We start from the raw sequence: 17,854 nt of genomic DNA, 5'->3' as shown, positions 1-17,854 counted from the left end.
GGGCCAACAGGTTGACCTAGGCCTTGAGAATAGGCTCCCCTTAGGGATGGCTCTCCCTCCTGTACGTTGCACTTGCTAGGTTAAAGGATGCTTTCCCAGCCCCTGCCCACCCTGAGCTGAAGTCCCTGGCCTCTGAGTCCAGGCTCACCTCGGCATTCACTGCCCTGCTGCGTGTAGCCGGGCAGGCACTTGCAGCTGGGGGCCTCTGCGGAGCACTGGGTGTTTTGGGGACAGCGCAGCTCCTGGCAGATGGGCAGCTCTGAGCAGAGTGGGGAGAGCACGGATGAGCCCAAGTCCAGGCTGGGGAGGAACACAGGGGCAAAGGGGCCCTGCCTGTTCTCTGTGACTCAGAGCAGGGCCCTGCCCTTGCTGGGCCTCTGGACAGTGGAGGTCTCAGATGACACCCCTTCCCCAACTAGGCTCCAGGCAGAGGTCCTGCTGAGGTTCAGGCCCCATCCTCACCCAGTCGGCCTCTTTTGCTCTGGCCACAGGGACCTGCTGCCCTAGGCTGTCCCAGTGGCACTGCTCACCTTGATCACAGTGGGGGCCAGTGTATCCAGCAAAGCACAGGCAGCTTCCATCCCCACGTGGCCCACGGTTGCACATGCCGTGCACACAGCTGCACACTGGGAGGGATGCACAGAGACAGATGGGACCCCAGCCTCTCCTAGGCACACACTGGGACGTCGGGTCCCTGCTCTCTGTATTTTTAGAACTCAGCTCGGGCAGGTACAACCTTAAGAGTACAGAGCGGTGATGCAGGAACGCAGGGGTGGTGGGAGCCCACAGAAGGCACTGACCCGGCCTGGGGCTCACCGAGGGCTTCCTGGAGAAGGCTTCTCAGGGGAGTAGCATGTGCAAAGGGCTGGAGGTGTGACAAAACAAAGCACATGTTCCTGAAAGGGATGTGCACATCTGAGGGGCTGGGACAGAGGCTGAAGTGACAGATGGGAGCTGGTTGTAGGGACTGCATCTGCGTGGGCCCCCAGGTGGACACTGGCCCTGCCCTCTTGCCTTGTAAGCACTCACCCGATTGGCAGTCAGGTCCAAACCGGTTGGGGTCTTGGCACTCCTGGCAGGCTGAGCCGCGGAAGTTTTCCTGGTGGTGGATGCACCAAGTCAGCGTGGCCCCTCTGAGCCTCCACCCTACCCTGGCCAGCCCTTACCTGGCATACGCAGGTCCCATTCCTGTCCATGCCATCCAAGCAGGTCCCGTGGCCATTGCATGGGGTCTCAGCGCCCCCAGGGCATTCTGTGAACCCCCACAGAACTCAGCTTTATGCCCAGAACCCTCCGCTTACCCTGACCCCAGCAGCTCTGGCCAACCCCAGACTTGGCCCTTCCCCCAGGGCAGCAAGAGCGAGGGGGCCGAGCCTTGGAGAGCTGGGGCTGGGTGTGAGGAGCGAGGCGGGATCCCACTTTCTCCCATACCATAGCACCGGGAGCCCCAGTAGCCAGGGCAGCAGGCCTTCTGCACCACTTGCTTCCGGCACTTCCGTCTGCAGCCGCTCATGGACACCATAGAGCCCCCCAGCTGTACTTCGTAGCTGGGGGCAGAGGGTGGGCAGGGTGACGGAAAAGGCTCCCACGCACAGCCCCCACCCAGCCTCCCCACATTGGCTTCTGGGGCCCCCACCCACCTCCCTGCTCTGACTGGCCCAGATGAGCACAGGGCCTAGCACATAGCAGGTGCCCCATAAACCCCTCCTGCCCCTTGCCTTTACCCCTTCCTCCCCGCCTGTCTCTGCCACCCAGGAGCGGCCACAGGGGCATAGATAAGTGAGCGCTTCTCCTCATTTTGTGGGCCTGTCAAGCTCCCCCAGTCCCTGCCACCCCACAGGACGCTCTTGGACACAGGCAAGGATGGGGTGGCCCGCACCGGCAGTCCTGGGTTATCTGATCCGGGAGCTCCCGAAGCCAGCCTGAGGGACACGTCTGCTTCTTGATGGCTGCGCACGAGGTGCAGGGTACATGAGTGACAAACGTGGTTTTCACATCACAGCCTTTGAACAGCACCTGGGCCACAGGCAAGGTGTGGTCAGGGCCTGGACCCCACACCCAGCCCGACCCTGTCCTCAATAAGGCCTTACACTCCTCCAGCCACCACCTCCCATCTGCTCAGTGGGAACGCAGTGCTGATGGGAAAGCCCTGTGAAAGCTGTCTGTTACAAGTTGTTAGTGTCATAGCGAGTCCTTTTGTGCCTGGCCCAGAAGGCTCTGAGTCCACAGCCTCTGACACTAGAGAATCTAGCCACATTGTTCCCCCAGCCCATTTCAGGTGAGGAAACTGAAGCCCAGAACATGGCCATTGCCCCGTCTCATCCAGGAACAGGGTGTGAACGAGGGACTAGAACCTGGACTCCCAGCCTAGTGCTCACTTTTACCTTTTGTTTAAAGATAAAGAAACAATAAATGACAGAGCTGATGCTGTCTTGGAAGGACATGGTAACTCTATCCTCAACTCATAGGCACAGGCACGATGCCGGCTCCAGCCATGCACCGTGGGGCTGGACCTCCAGCCACCACTCTGCTCTGAGCACTTTCCCACGTTGCTACCAAATGACCCTCTCTAACCAAGCGCAAGGGTTTTCTCCGCCGCCCAGAGGTCAGAGACTAAGGGCCCCGGCCCTGAGAGGCTGGCCTCACATGAACAGCTGTGTGCAGGGGCTCTGGTCTGCATGTGTTTGGGCTGGGCAGTCCCAGGGGACAATGGGCCATGCCAGCCTCTAAGGAAACCCAGGGCATCCTGGCTAGGGCCCCAGGTGGCTTCCTGAGGGAGGTGATCATTGACTTGGGACCTGAAGGATGCATGAGAGTTGGTAAAGGACAGTGCTCCTGGCCTAGGGGACAGCAGAAGCAAAGGCCGGGAGCAGAAAGAAGTGAAAACAAACGTGTGACAAGGCAGGCAGTGGCCTGAGGGGAGGCTGGAGAGGGGCTGGCAGCTGGCAGGCAGGAGCTCCGTAAACCTGCACGCCAGGTTGCCTAGGTGAGGCAGAGTCCAGGGCAGCCCCATGACCCAGTTTATGGTTTTTTTTTTGTTTGTTTTTTGTTTTTTGTTTTTTTTTTTTTGAGACAGAATCCCGCTGTGTCGCCCAGGGTGGAGTGCAGTGGCCAGATCTCAGCTCACTGCAAGCTCCGCCTCCCGGGTTTTTACGCCATTCTCCTGCCTCAGCCTCCCGAGTAGCCGGGACTACAGGCGCCTGCCACCTCGCCCAGCTAGTTTTTTGTATTATTATTTAGTAGAGACGGGGTTTCACCGTGTTAGCCAGGATGGTCTCGAACTCCTGACCTCGTGATCTGCCCGTCTCGGCCTCCCAAAGTGCTGGGATTACAGGCTTGAGCCACCGCGCCCGGCCAGTTTATGGTTTTTTGTTTGTCTTTGAGAAAGGGTCTCGCTCTGTTGCCCTGGCTGGAGTGTAGTGGTGTGACCATAGTTCACTGTAATCTTGAACTCCTGGGCTCAGGCGATTCTCCTGCCTCAGCCTCCCAAGTAGCTGGGACTACAGGCATGTGCCACTGTGCCTGGCCAGTTTGTTTTAAATTGGCCCTCTGGCTACTGCCTGGGGAATAGAGTCGTGGGGGCAGGCGTAGGTGGGAAAGAGGCCATCATCACCTGCAGGTGGCTTGGGCCAAGGCAGGGATGGTGGAAATGGATTGGGAGATATTTGAGAGGGCTTGGGGTGGTGAGATGAATTGGGAGAAGGTCTCAGCAACTGGGTGGGGCATGAAAGATGTGAGGAGTCCAGCCTGCCACCACGGCATGGGCACAAGGATGCTGACAAAAGTCCCAGGCCTGGAGTCCCATTCACTGGCCTGCCATAGCTCCTGGACGTCCACCAGCCTTCTACGGCAACAAAGTCCCAGCAACCTTCAGCACTGAACCCAGGAGGCGTGAAGCTAAACTCCCAGTTCTAGTGGGAGGAAGGTGCATAGGGAAGGGCATGGAGTGGAGGGAGTTGTTTGGGAGGCTTAGGGCACGGCCCGGAGAAGCAGAGATGTTCTCATCTTGAAAAACGCTGACCACACTGTGGTCCAAAAGGAGTGACCCCAGAACATCCCTTTCCTGGAATAATTAACAGATGTGTGGCTTCTCAAAGCAAGAGAAAAGGAGAAATGGTGCCCCTGACACTTTATTATGGCAAATGCCAGGGCCCCAGAGCCTCTGTGCTACCGTGATTTGGCCTTTTCCGCTCATGCCTCTGCGGTCTGCAAACAGGGAAGTTGCTCAGAGCAGCCTGTGTCGAGTGGTGGAGCTGGGATGTTGTGGTCTCGTTCCCCGTCCTGAGGCTCGCCTTTGCTGAGCCAGGGAGAGACTAGGAAATTGGGTAACTTGAGGGCTGAGCAGCTGCTGGCTCAGGGCAGAGGCTTGGCAGGAGATAGGCTCCCCTCAAAGCCACCTGGCCAGCTGAGCAAAGCTGCCAGCGCGTCACCATTCTGGCTGTGGACCAGCTCTTGGAAGAATGGTGGTCAGCTCTGGATAAGGGCTCAGGCTGAGTAAGACTGTGCTGGTCCCACTCTGAGACAGTCAGGGCTAGATGGAGTGATGGGTGAGTTAGGGCCCAGAAGGAAGCGGGAGCTTTGGGGCCTGGTGTGGACACTTGCTCACAGGACCTGGGTGTTTGTAAACATGTGTAAAATGCTGATGAAGGGTAAGCTGGCTGCCACATCAGTGCTTCTCCCAGACCACAGCCGAGGGGCCCTGCCTCCGCCCCATGGTCTGGAAGGAGCATCAGCGGTCTGAGCCCACATCTTGCCGTTGGTCCAGCTGGGTGGAGTGAGGCTGGATCAGGGCCTGGGTGCTGAGTCAGATTCCCTCCTTCCTGGGGGCATCTCGGGACTGAGCCAGAGCGGGTGCTGTCTCCCCCCACCCCACACCCCCCGCAGACCTGATTTTGCAATGTCTGCTTCCCACAGAGCTGCTGCTAGGGGAAGTTGAGGAGACACGAAGTGTGAAGTCTTTGGTGAGAAGGTGGATGAAGTTCTCCCAAGCTGGGACCTGGCTCATGGGGACTTTTTAAGGCTGAGAGCCCAGAATCTAAACCCTGTCAGAGAGGAAGGAACCCCAAACTTCTTCCCCCTACCTTCAGTCAGATCAGGGAGGGCGCAGGGCTGGGTTCTGGACCGTGCTCCTCTCCCACCACAGGTTCCACTGCACATGCCTAGCCGCGTGCCCTCAGTGAAAAGCTGCTGAATGGGCAAGTGCTAAGGGCCTTCCTGGAAAGCTTTCCTGCCTTGCTGCCCAAATTCATCTGCACGCCAGTCCTGTTGCTGCCCTTACTGAACAGGTGACCCGGGACATCCCTTCCCCTCAGAGCTTCCACTCCTAATACAGTTGTTCCTTGGTGTCTGTGGGGGACTGGTTCCAGGACCCTCCTCAGATACCAAAATCCACGGATGCTCAAGTCCCTGATATAAAATGGAATTGAGGCTGGGAGTGGTGGCTCACATCTGTAATCCCAGCACTTTGGGAGGCCGAAGAGGGTAGATCACCTGAGATCAGGAGTTCGAGACCAGCCTGGCTAATGTGGAGAAACTCCGTCTCTAATAAAAACACAAAAATTAGCCGGGCGTGGTGGCATGCGCCTGTAATCCCAGCTAGTTGGGAGGCTGAGGCAGGAGAATCACTTGAATCTGGGAGGTGGAGGTTGCAGTGAGCTGAGATTGTGCCACTGCACTCCAGCCTGGGCGACAGAGCAAGACACCATCTCAAAAAAAAAAAAAAAAAAAAAGGCATCAAATTCACATATAATCTATGCACATCCTCCCGTATACCTTTTTTTTTTTTTTTTTTTTTTTGAGACGGAGTCTCACGCTGTTGCCCAGGCTGGAGTGCAGTGGTGCGATCTCGGCTCACTGCAAGCTCCGCCTCCTGGGTTCACGCCATTCTCCTGCCTCAGCCTCCTGAGTAGCTAGGACTACAGGCGCCCGCCACCGCGCCCGGCTAATTTTTTGTATTTTTAGTAGAGACGGGGTTTCACTGTGGTCTCGATCTCCTGACCTTGTGATCCGCCCGCCTCAGCCTCCCAAAGTGCTGGGATTACAGGCTTGAGCCACCGCGCCCGGCCTCCTCCCGTATACCTTAAGTCATCCTTAGATGACTTATAATACCGAATACAATGTAAATGCTATGTACATAGAAAACTCTGAACATGGGGCTGGGTGTGGTGGCTCACACCTGTAATCCCAGCACCTTGGGAGGCTGAGGCAGGTGGATTACCTGAGGTCTGGAGTTAGAGACCAGCCTGGCCAACATGGCGAAACCCCGTCTCTACCAAAAATTCAAAAATTACCTGGGTGTCGTGGCGGGCACCTGTAATCCCAGCTACTTGGGAGGCTGAGGCAGGAGAATCGCCTGAACCTGGGAGGCAGAGGTTGCAGTGAGCCGAGATTGAACTACTGCCCTCCAACCTGGGCAACAGAGTGAGACTCCATCTCAAAAAAAAAGTCTGAACATGTTCAGTAGATATGCCACTTTTTTTCCTGAATATTTCCTTTTTTTTTTTTTTTTTTTTTTTTTTTTGAGATGGAGTCTCACTCTGTCACCCAGGCTGGAGTGCAGTGGCACGATCTCAGCTCACTGCAAGCTCCGCCTCCCAGGTTCACGCCATTCTCCTGCCTCAGCCTCCCGAGTGGCTGGGACTACAGGCGCCCACCACTGCGCCTGGCTAATTTTTTGTATTTTTAGTAGAGACGGGGTTTCGCCGTGGTCTCGATCTCCTGACCTTGTGATCCGCCTGCCTTGGCCTCCCAAAGTGTTGGGATTACAGGCATGAGCCACCACGCCTGGCATCTGAATATTTTTTTTTTTTTTTTTTTTTTTTTTTGAGACGGAGTCTTGCTCTGTCGCCCAGGCTGGAGTGCAGTGGCCGGATCTCAGCTCACTGCAAGCTCCACCTCCCGGGTCTACGCCATTCTCCTGCCTCAGCCTCCCGAGTAGCTGGGACTACAGGCGCCCGCCACCTCGCCCGGCTAGTTTTTTGTATTTTTTTAGTAGAGACGGGGTTTCACCGTGTTAGCCAGGCTGGTCTCGATCTCCTGACCTTGTGATCCACCCGTATCGGCCTCCCAAAGTGCTGGGATTACAGGCTTGAGCCACCACGCCCGGCCCCGCATCTGAATATTTTCAATCCAGGGTTGGTTGAACCCAAGTACAGGGTGCACAGATACAGAGGGCCAACTGCATTTACCATGAATCTTAGCTACGCAGGGTGCTGGAATAGAGGCCAGGTGGCTGTGTTAGAGTGGCCAGCACTGCTGCAGCCCCATCCACAAGGAGTAGTCACAGCCATAGGTCTCTGACAAGGAAAAAAACTCTAATCTGAGGCCCCTCACTGACCTCTGTCCTCACTGCCCAGAGCATGAGGAGGTGGCGGAGGCCTTTGAAATTCCCTTGCATGGTACACAGGGCAAAACTGAGTTAAGGGGAGGGCAGGAGCTCACCTGCAGGGCTCTCAGCACAGCCCTGGAGCCCTTGGCTCTTCCCCCATCACTGTCACCTTCTCAGCCTCATATCTTCCTGTCCCCAGCCCTGGCCTGGTCCTGAAGCTGGTGAGGCCACTCTCCCTGCTGCCTCTCGGAGGGACCACAGGCATCCAAGAGAAAGCGCCTGATGGTGGCAGGGGGCCTGGGTCCCTTGCTGGAGTGCCTGTGGGATCCTAGGCAAGTCCTCCCCTCTCTGGACCTTGGTCTGCCCATCAGTGCCATGGGGATGGTGGTAGCTGCCCCAAGAGGCAGACACGCTGGGCCTCACAGGAGACAAACTACCCCCATCACCAGGGTGGGAGGCTCTTTCAGAAGCTCCCGGAGGCCCCTACCGTGGGGCCTGAGACCTGACTGAGGGGCTGGCCATGGCTGCATACCGGGACCCTGTCTGCTCGCCAGCACAAACGGATGGCCATCACAGGCAGGGGTTTGGAACATGGCTTCAGAGTGGGAATGGCCTGTCCCCGTCATCCTAGGGCTTTGGCTTCCTCATGAGGACAGAAGGAGTTGCCCCACAGCTGTGAGGATTCAAGGGGACCTGCCCGGGGCTGTGGCAGCTCTGAGGCTGAAGTGTGTCCTTGCCAGCTGCTCATAACCCCGGGCACTGGGGGTGAGTGACTCATTCTGCTTCCCAGTACTCTTGGGGCTGGACACAGGCACACACATGCACACACGTGCCCCATGTGAATCTGAAGTCCTCAGGGGTTAGAGGTGATCACATCTTCAACCCCCAGGTGAGGGCCGCGTAAGACCTGGGCCTCCGTCTGGGCCAGAAGGGTGGGACGGGCCTGCCTCTGTACCCTTCAGCTGCAGGCTGGGGAGCCCTGGCCCAGCATAGTCAGAGGAGGGCAGGCTGACACACCCCTGAACCCTGGGTGGCTGGGTGCAGACCTCAGCCTGGGGAGGTGGGCACAATAGCCAGCCCCTAGGCCTGCCCAGAGGCCAGACAAGGCGCCAGCTGCGGTTTCTCCCCAGGCCCATGCCCCTCCACGTCCAGTCCCTCCCTGTTCCCACCACCGGCTGGCAGGGCCCAGACACCGTGTGCCCCTGCAACTGGCTCACACTTACCTGCCCCCTGATGAAGACTGCCAGGCAGAAGGCCAGGAGGCAGAGCGGGAGGAGGCCCTGGGGCCCCGCCATGGCTGGTGGGCACACTGTCCAGGACAGAGTCAGGGCAGCTGGTGGCGTAGGGAATGAGCTCTAGGAGGCAGGCACAGCACAGGCAGGCAGGACGGGGCGGGCAGTGGCCTTAAAAGCAGCCCGGAGGCCCCGCCAGCTCACCCCCACAGGAACCCGCCAGGATTTCCTCCTGCGTATCAGCAGCCTGCAGGCGGAAGGGAAGGTGCTGGCCACTGACCCCCCATGGACGGCCTGAGCCCTGCTCAGGGCTTCCCAGCCGGGACCCTCCTGGCATCACAACCTGGAAGCCCAGGCCACATGAACCCCAGGACCTGGGCTCTATCAGGGGTTCTGAAGCAAATCCAAAGGCACACGTGAGCGACTCCCCCGCCTGCGAGTCCAGTGTGTTTCATCCAGAGACTCTGGGGGTTCTGGTCGGCGGAAGGCAGGGCAGCCCCTGAATGGGTCTGTCTGTTCCTGCCTCCATCTTTCCAGCTCCAGGGTGCTCATGGGGCTCTGACTCGCTACAGGCACCTTGCTAGCCCACCAGACCTGCATCCCCTCATCAGCCCCAGCCACTCCCAAGCAGCTGGTCCCGCCTGCCAACCCCCATCCACCCTCCCTCCTTCCCTATCTGCCCCCTACTCAGCAGCCCATGCTCAGCCAGCTTGCTGCAGCACCTACAAACCCCACTCCAGCCTGCTGGTCTCTCTGGACTCTCCCCAGCCAGGTGTGCTCCAGCCGCACAGGCCTCTATGCTCCTTCAGTGAGCTCCCCCGTCATGTGCTGCTACCCCAGATTGTCACACTCTGGCTCCTTCTCACAAGTGCAGTCTCAGGTCAAGGGCCACCACCTCAGAGCGCCTCCCTGGTCTCAGCCTGCAGGTGGCCCTGTACCTGGTTCACCTCCTGGCAGCACAGGCCACCAGCTGACATTGGCTTGTTCCATTTGTCTCCCCTGGAACATTAGCTGTGGGAGAGTAGAGGCGCTGTCTGGCTGGTACGTACGGTAGATGCTCAGTACACATGTGCAGAAGGAATAAATGAATGGAGGTGGCTACTTTTATGATCCCTCTGTTACTGGTGGGGAAACTGAGGCTCAGAGGGGCTGGGTAGCTTTTCCGAGGTAATCAGTTTTCAAATCCAATCCCAGGGCTACTGCCTGTGAAGCCACCGCTGCCTGCACAGCCAGCACCCCCGGGAGGTGCAGTGGGCCCAGGCTGAGGGCCTCTGCGTGCCAGGGCTGCACGTGGTGGGCCTTGCCTCCAGTTGTCACTACCCCCAACTGCAGATGGTGTAACAGCTGGGGAGACAGGAGTGGGCCAGAGCCCGGTGGCCATCTGTAAATGCTTCGGTAAAGGCCGGGTTGGGGAAATTTTCTCCTCCCCAGCACACCTCCACTCCCATCAGTTTGGAGGGGCCTTCAGGCAGGCCTCTGAGATCTGGCTGGGATGGGGGTTGCAAGGGGAGACCTTCCCCCCATTCCCCACACCCACAGTCTTTCTGGGGGTGCAGGGTCCTCCAGGCAGGACCCCCACCCTGCTGGCACCAAGGGAAACTGGGGAGCAGAAGCAGGTCTGGGAGCCAGGCTGGCCACGCCACCCACCTCTCCACAGCCCTGCCTGGCCCAGCGGCCCCAAGGTCCTGGGGGCTGAGGCTCCTGGCTGGGCCAGGATGAATTATGCGGGGCTCATGGGTCCCACTCTGGCAGCAGGAATGGAGTTGGGGAAGAGTGTGGCATGGGGTTGGCTCCCAAAATCCCAGGTCCTACCTCATCAGGATCCCTGAAGCAACCCTCAGGGAGGGGCCCACGAGCCTGTTTCAGGGACATGAAGACAGACACAGATGGGCATGCGCCTCTCCCTCCACTGTCCACCACCTGGGTCCACCTCCCCACAGGCCTCCCCTGCTGCCATTCAAGGGCCACCTTGGTGAGATGCCCCGGCCCCCACCAGCCATCCCAGACTCTGGGATCTCTGTTCCCCTCGCCCCTCCCCTACTCTCCACAGGGGTTAAGACAGGCGGGGTTAGGCCCTGGGGTGACTGACACACAAGACCTGCAGGACGGCCTGAAGAGGGTGGCATGCCCTGCACTCAGGCAGAGGGGCAGCGGCTGGTGTGGCAGGGGTGCCCTGAGGAGTTTCACAGACTTCTTGTTTGCCCTGGGCTCATGGTTTAGCCACAGCCCAGCATGGCACTGTCCAGAGAGGCCATGGCCCTGTCATGCCTCCCATGTTCCAAGAAGTATCTGGTTCCTGGAGGGCTGCTCCTTCCTTTCCCCCAACCCCTCACCCTCCTGTGTCTCCAGGGCACCCTCTCTCCACCTGCAACCATGCCCCAGAGGGAAGCCCTGCTGGGATCCCAATGACCCTTGATTTAGAAGATGCAAACGGTGTCAAACTCTGCTTTATTGGAATAGAGAATACAGGCAGCAGGAATCACACTTGGTGCTGGCAGCTCCAGGTCCCCTGCCCCCACGGGCTCTCCCATTTGTCTGGATCAGGGGAGACCTCCACTTTGAAGAACAATATGGGGTGGGAGCTTCCAATGTGCATTCTGCTACCAGCCTCAGGATTAGCAGCAAGATGCCCACAACGACAGCAACAGCAACAAAGGACTGGACTCAACATTTCAAGAAAGGACGTGTAGAAGAGAAAGTCAGACCCACAGCATCACGTGTTAACAACAGTCCCACAACAGCAGACACGACACAGGTGTGCACGGCCGCACCACCTGCAGGAGGCTGACAGCACACCGACAGCCCTGGAGGCGCCCGGCATTCTCACTCCCAACATGAGAAAGAATTAACACAACACACACACGTTCACGTTCTCAGTGAGGACAGTCAAATTAAGGTACCAAAGGGAGGAGAAAACATTTTAAGAGAACACAAAAGCCTGCTGCCCTGCCCCAGTAGGCACCAGGCTAGACACGGCAGGCGGTGATGGCTGGCTGTGGCCTGGGCTAGCCGGTGAGCTCGACAGGCAGCTCACGGCCACACAGGGCCTCCCACTGGCGAGCCAGCAGCGAGATGAGCTTCTCTCGGCTCTCGGCACTGGGGACAAACACCTGCCACTGGACTTCACGGCCCTGGCCGGCTCTAGCTGGGCCACCTGGCACCTCCCCAAAGTGGTCCAGGGTGACACTGCCCATGAGGTCATGACCTTGCACATCATCAAAGACGAGGGTGAGGGCCTGTGGGTAGGTCTGGTAGCCCATGAGCACTCGGTCCAGGTCCCGGACGCGGCGGCCATCGTCCAGCCGGTACCTGTCTCTCTGCGGCGGTTCTTTGGCAAACTCGGGCAGCGGGTAATGGATACAGTCCTCATCCAGGAGGAAGATCTCAGAGCTGGTGAGCACGAGTGTCTTGGGGCGCAGGGGGCCCCTGCAGCACCCAGGGGGTGGCATGCCCACCTGGAAGGCCTGCACATACAGCAGGATGCTGAGGGCTGGGGCCTTCTCTGGCTCAGCCATCTTTTGGGCCACAATGAACGTCAGGTCCCCAATCTCCTCCTCACTGGGGTAGGTGAACTTGACACGACTAGAGTGGATCAGCTCATAGTTCTCCATCTTCCCTGCAGAGAGATGCCACCAAGGCTGTAGCCTGGAACCGGCCCCTCGTGGGGCTGGGAGCACCAAGGGCCCCAAGTCAACTGAGAGACCCCAGCATGAGAGAGGCAGGAGAGGATGCTCCAAGTATGGGGCCCACAGGCCAGGAGCCCAGAGCAGGCACCAGAGATGTGTCTGCCAGATGGTTGAGGGACTGCTGGGGTGGAGACTCTGCCATAGAAAAGCCCCACATAAAACCCTGGCCAGCTAAGTGAGAAAAGAGAGACAGAAGCAGAGAGGGTTCTGGGGCACAGAGAGCCACCCTGGGGCCTGTGATGTCTGTCCAGGCAGCCTGTCTGCAGCCTGAGCTAGACAGGGGTACCTGTGGTCTTGTTCCCAAACTCGGAGTAGAAGTCCTTGTCAACAGGCTCCGGTGAGGGAGTGCGTTCCAGAGAGGACAGCACGACCATGAGGTGCTGGAGGAAGCAGTGCGTCAGGTAGCTGTCCCGCGTCAAGCACGTGACCACCTGCACCGGGGTGGAACCTGCACGAGAGGGGATGGTCAGGGCCACAGGCCACTGCTCCCCAGCCCTATCCCTGCCACTGACAGCCACCCCGAGCCCCTAGCAAGCCTCAGCCCAGAGGCCAGCGCCAGGAGGGCCCACGTAGGAAAGCATCATGGAGCCCTGGGAAGTGGCCATTCCTTCAGGCCGGAAGAGCTTAGGCATTTTTCTGGAAGGGGAGACAGAGGCATTAGGCAAAGAGCTTAGTTTTCTCTCCCCAGGAAGTGTGAGTCAGAAACATCCTGCCCAAGACCAGGGCCCACTCTGCTTCTGTCCGGGCCAGTGCTTGCCGCACACCCTGCCTCCTGCTCTGAGCCCGGGAGCATGAGTTCTGCTCTCTCAGCAGTTCCTGAAGTTGCTTCCTCCCGCCCCGGGTAAGAAGCGGCTCTTGAGCACAGAGATAACTGTCTATGATAACCCACCCCCATACGGAAGGTGGAAGCCCACTGGTGATGCTGGCCTTCACCTGAAATAGGACAAAGCACAGAGGGTCACTCACCCGTCAGCCGGAAATGCTGGTCGAAAAGCCCCACATTGACGGACTGCAGGTCACTAAGCTTTAGCACAAAGCACTGGGAGATGTGGAAGGGGCTGTTGTTGTAGTCGGTGTTTTTCTGATGCCAGAAATCTGTGTGATGGAGAAAGGGACAGAGGGAGGCGGTGGCAGGCAAGCACAAGGGTCCTAGGTGTGCAACACGTCCAGCAGGAACAGGTCCTCTTGGTTGGCCTGGCCAGGCCTGGCAAGGAGCTATTCCCGCTTCCACCCACGCAAGGCCCCATAGGCAATGCTGTCTGGAGTCTGAGCCTCACCCAGCTCAGGGGAGTCACCACATCATTGACTAAGGCTTCCTGTGCGGCCCCAGGGGCAGAGGCTGCCTGACCCCTTCTCATCAGGGGCCGTTCCCAAGCAGTCGCCGGGCCCTGGCACAGTGCATTCTGCGTTCACATCTGGCCATGGACCCCTCCCTCATGACAGCTCCCCTTCCTCAGACAAGCAACTCTCAGCCCACTGCAGCCAAGTCACTGACTGCTTCCTGAAGTCACACAGAAGGCTCCAGAGAATGACCCCCAGCCTGTCCCAACCACACACTCCAAGCTCCTGAGCCCCAGCAGGCCCTGTGCCTACCCTGTAGTGGCTCTGAGAAGTAGCGGCGGAGGCCGTCATGGAGCACAAAGTACACAGCCTTGGTAGAGAGCAGCACGCAGGCGGTCACCTCTAGCCCTGGGGTCTGGTAGAACACGACCGAGGACCACATGAGGTGCCTCAGCTCCTCGTTTTCAACCTGGAGACGGGGGCACTCCTGTCAGCTCCACCACCCTAGCAACCTGCACATACCAGGGACATGCCCACAGCTCCCACAAGGAGACATGTGAAGCCCCTCTTGGCTCACCAGTGAGTCCATGTGCTTCAAGGCAGAGAGGAAGTGACGGGTGGGAGATGGCTGTGGGAGGGGGTTCTACCTGGGGCTGGAAGTGGCACAGGAGGTGGTGACACAGCACAAATAGCGAGGGGAGGGCAACTCAGGACCTCACTGCCCAGGTCCTCAAAGCTGTGAGCAGCTCAGCTGAGGACTCCCTGACATCAGGAAAGTCCAGGGATCTAAGGCTGACCTGAAGCGAAGCTGGGCCTCGCCCTCAGGGCTGGCTGTGCCATAGCTGGCACCCACACCCGGGCCGCTACCTCAGCAATGCTGCTGTGGAAGAGCTCGATGATGGCGCTGCCCCGCAGGCTGGCGACGTGCCGGAGTGATGGGCAGGCAGGCAAGTGCGAGGGGATCTGATTCTCCTCCGAGGTGGCCTGGATGAGGTGCTCGCTCGGGTACTGGGCAGGGGCTTCGGCTGGGGGTGGGGCTGGAGCCTCCACTGGGGTCTCCTCTGGGACCAAAGTTGAAGTTGAGGTCTCTGCTGGGGCCGGAGTCTTCCCTGGGCCTGAGGCTGAGGCTGCTGCAGGGGCTGGAGCTGGGACTTCCGCTGGGGCTGGGGCCAGAGCCTCTGCTGGGACCTCCTGGGGATGCTGGTCATTGCTGTACCCCCCGAAAAACACCATATTAACAGTGGAGCCCAAATGAAGATTCACATCGCATGTGCAGCTTCAGAGTGAGGAGACTGCATGTATCACACATCATCTATGGGTCACTGCGGACCTCCACCAGCTTCTCTATGGGAGAACAGAACAGCACGGCTGGGCACGGTGGCTCACGCCTATAATCCCAGCACTTTGGGAGGCTGAGGTGGGAGGACTGTTTGAGCCCAAAGTTTGAGACCAGCCTGAACAACACAGCAACATGTTGAGATGGGTGAAGCCTAAGGCAGATCCTGGCCCACAGAGCCATCCATGGGACTATGACCCTGGCGGGGGTGGTGCCTAGAGACCATGCTTGGGTCCAGTGGAGCACAGCAGCCAGGGCGACAGCCAGGGCGACAGCTCTCCTGGCCTCAGTGTGCTGCAACCTGTTGCTCTCCCACTGGGCAGGCAAAGTCGGGGCAGCTCCCTTGGCCTGCCCTGCATGGGTGGCAAGAGGCTGGGCCAACCCATTTTGTGAGAGGACAGCTTTCCTGGGCTTCTTCTAGAGCACTGAGATAAAGAGCAGCCTGGCACCAAACCTGGGGTGATGTAGGTGGTGATGTAGAGGGAGGCTGGGGGACAAGGGGTGGCGGGAGGGGGCCCCGCTCTCGCAGCAACCTCCAGCCCACACATGAGCTGCAGATGCTGAGATCACACACATGCCAGACCCATGCCCCCGGGCCCCTGAGAGCTGTGCTTGATCTCACCTGACCCTGCGCTCAGCAGGCTGGCCATCCGCAAAGGGGCCCTGGGGGCTGCCTCCCGTCCCAGGGGTCTTGGCGATGACCACAGTCTTCAGGTCCTGCAGCGAGGCCCGCAGCTGGCTGTAGATACGCAGGAAGTGGAACTTCTCATGGGGCAGCACGAAGATGGCAGTGACAAAGCGGTACCCCACGAGCAGCTCGAGCACGTGGCCGTCAGCAAAGGCGCCCCGAGGCTGGGTGCAGCTGCGTGTGGGGTCCAGCAGCACGGTGGAGAGCGGCACGCGACTGAGCTTGAAGCTGTTGCGGTTGCGACAGTTGTGGGTGCCACGGTTGGGCATGGGGTTGAAGTCGGCCTTGATGACGTTGAGGTGCTGGGGTGTGAGCAATAGCCAGTAGGGGATGGCAGCGGACTTGACGGCCTCAGAGGGCGCGCAGCAGGAGCGCCGCACAGCGGAGCAGAGTGTGCAACTGGCCCACTCGATGTTGCCTGAGTAGTCCCCGGCGGCTGTCTGCACCATGCGCTTGTCGCTGTAGACCAGGTAGACGGGGAAGCAGCCCTGGCTGCGCTCCTGGCAGCCGCCAGCCACCTTGTAGAAGGTGAGCAGCTGGCGCAGGAACTCCTGCAGGCTGGTGTGGCTGCCGTAGAGGATGGGGCTACACAGCATGGCCATGTGCTGGGGTGCAAAGCATGAACGCAGGTCCGCGTGGAACTCGTGCAGGTTGGCGGCGTCTGAGATGATGAAGAGCGTGTTCTCACTGTGCCGTACCTTAAGCACCAGACACAGCTCTGGCATGAGGAAGCCGAACTCGGTGAGGTCGCCATGCGGGAAGCAGAAGACAAAGCGCAGGGAGGAGAGGATGTGCTGGCTGCTGCCCCGAGACTCCTGGTGCGGGATCTCGAAGACTGCGATGCCGAAGTCGGTGAGCACGAGGCAGGCGGCGAACTGGCGGATACTGCCCTGCACATGGATCAGGAAGCACCACAGCACCTTGAGGATGCGGATGTGCTCCAGCAGGAAGTCCTCGTCCGCGCCCAGGGCCCACTCCAGAGCCAGGCGCTCCTCCTCGGCCTCTTCATCCTCCTCTTCCTCCTCCTCCTCTTCCTCCCCCTGGCCTCCTTCCTCCTCCTCCTCCATGTCCGGGGGCCCCATTTCAAAGTAGCGGTTCTCAGCAACATCCTCCTCTTCCTCCTCCTCCTCCTCCTCCTCCTCGCCCTGGCCCTCCTCCCGCTGGTTGGCAGCCTCGATCCAGGCAGGCAGCTGCCGCTCGATGGCCTGCCGGATCAGCGTGCTCAGGCGCTGGATGAAGTCCTGGTTGGTGGCTGTGTAGCCAATGCAGGTGAAGGGCAGGAAGATGATCTGGCCAGACCCGGGCACCACCTGAACCTCCGGCTCGGCATGGTCTGGGCTGTGCAGGGAGAGGCCAGGTCAGTAGCATGCTGGGAGGGGCCCCTCTCACCTCCCACCTCCCACCTCCCACCTCTGGAGCCCGCTGCTACACCCTGACCCTAAGAAACCAACCCATGGGTCTCCCAAGCCTCCCACACAGCCAAGTCAGCTCCCAGGATGAGGGCCCTGGTGGGAGCCAGTGCTGCCTGCTGGAAGGCTGGGTCACCAGTTTGGTCAGAGTCTATGCTTTCAGGGGCTTGGAACATAGGTGCCCGGCACAGCTATGCCCAGACCACGAGTTCCCACAACAGAAGCACTCTCGTGGACTTCTAAGTCATTCAGCTGCTGCCATAAGCCCTAGAGAGAACGAACACTCCAGGGCATGAATCTACTTGTCGCCCCTGGTGGCCTCCGTGGCAAGGAAGTGGGCTGGGTCAGGTCTTAGGACCTTCACACTTAAAATTCCAGCTCTTCTTGGCCACTGCAGCCCTCGCGTGTAGAATGGGAGTTGGTAAACTTCTGCAAAGGGTCAGAGTACACATTTGGGGATTTATGGGCTACCCTGTCCATAAGATCTTTAACAGCCCTTTAAGAATGTAACTGTCCAACATGGCGAAACCCCATGTCTACTAAAAACAGAAAAATTAGCCAGGTGTGGTGGAGGGCACCTTGGGTGGCTGAGGCAGGAGAATTACTTGAACCCGGGAGGTGGAGGTTGCAGCGAGCCTAGATCACGCCACTGCACTCCAGCCTGGGTAACAGAGCAAGACTCTGTCTCAAAGAAAAAAAAAGCAACTGTCATTCTGGCCAGGCACGGTGGCTCACTGGAGTTCAGGAGTTTGAGACCAGCCTATGCAACATGGTGAATCTCCATCTCTACTAAAAATATGAAAAATTAGCTGGGGTGGTGGCGTGCGCCTGTGGTCTGGGCTACTCAGGAGACTGAGGCTGAGACAGGAAAATTGCATTAATCTGGGAGGCGGGG

At 59.0% G+C, this 17,854-nt stretch overlaps 2 protein-coding genes across 7 annotated transcripts in view; both read right to left on the bottom strand.

Moving 5' to 3' along the window:
* LOC105480550 (stabilin 1) overlaps window positions 1-8,719 on the bottom strand; it is a 30,134-nt gene extending 21,415 nt beyond the window's left edge. For 4 of the 5 annotated variants that reach the window (XM_011739592.3, XM_011739594.3, XM_011739595.3 and 1 more), the window contains exons 1-7: window positions 8,551-8,719; window positions 1,880-2,016; window positions 1,432-1,547; window positions 1,167-1,252; window positions 1,030-1,099; window positions 531-626; window positions 149-259 (exon numbers count right to left, since the gene is read on the bottom strand). In XM_011739592.3, the coding sequence (XP_011737894.2) occupies window positions 149-259; window positions 531-626; window positions 1,030-1,099; window positions 1,167-1,252; window positions 1,432-1,547; window positions 1,880-2,016; window positions 8,551-8,622 (688 nt within the window). In that variant the 5' untranslated portion in view covers window positions 8,623-8,719. Of the gene's footprint in view, window positions 1-148; window positions 260-530; window positions 627-816; window positions 866-1,029; window positions 1,100-1,166; window positions 1,253-1,431; window positions 1,552-1,879; window positions 2,017-8,550 lie in introns of those variants that run through there. The other variant, XM_011739597.3, reaches the window with a different exon arrangement.
* Window positions 8,720-10,988: 2,269 nt separating this feature from the next.
* Window positions 10,989-17,854, bottom strand: part of LOC105480548 (nischarin) — a 38,775-nt gene continuing 31,909 nt past the window's right edge. For both annotated transcript variants that reach the window (XM_011739587.2, XM_011739588.3), the window contains exons 16-21: window positions 15,485-16,888; window positions 14,394-14,736; window positions 13,839-13,995; window positions 13,212-13,340; window positions 12,532-12,693; window positions 10,989-12,175 (exon numbers count right to left, since the gene is read on the bottom strand). In XM_011739587.2, coding sequence (XP_011737889.1) covers window positions 11,565-12,175; window positions 12,532-12,693; window positions 13,212-13,340; window positions 13,839-13,995; window positions 14,394-14,736; window positions 15,485-16,888 — 2,806 coding nt within the window. In that variant the 3' untranslated portion in view covers window positions 10,989-11,564. The remainder of the gene's footprint in view (window positions 12,176-12,531; window positions 12,694-13,211; window positions 13,341-13,838; window positions 13,996-14,393; window positions 14,737-15,484; window positions 16,889-17,854) is intronic.

This window comes from Macaca nemestrina, chromosome 2 (genome assembly GCF_043159975.1).
Source record: "Macaca nemestrina isolate mMacNem1 chromosome 2, mMacNem.hap1, whole genome shotgun sequence".
Lineage (NCBI taxonomy): Eukaryota > Metazoa > Chordata > Mammalia > Primates > Cercopithecidae > Macaca > Macaca nemestrina.
Note: the sequence above shows the minus strand (reverse complement) of the source record. Positions and strands in the feature narration are given on the sequence as shown.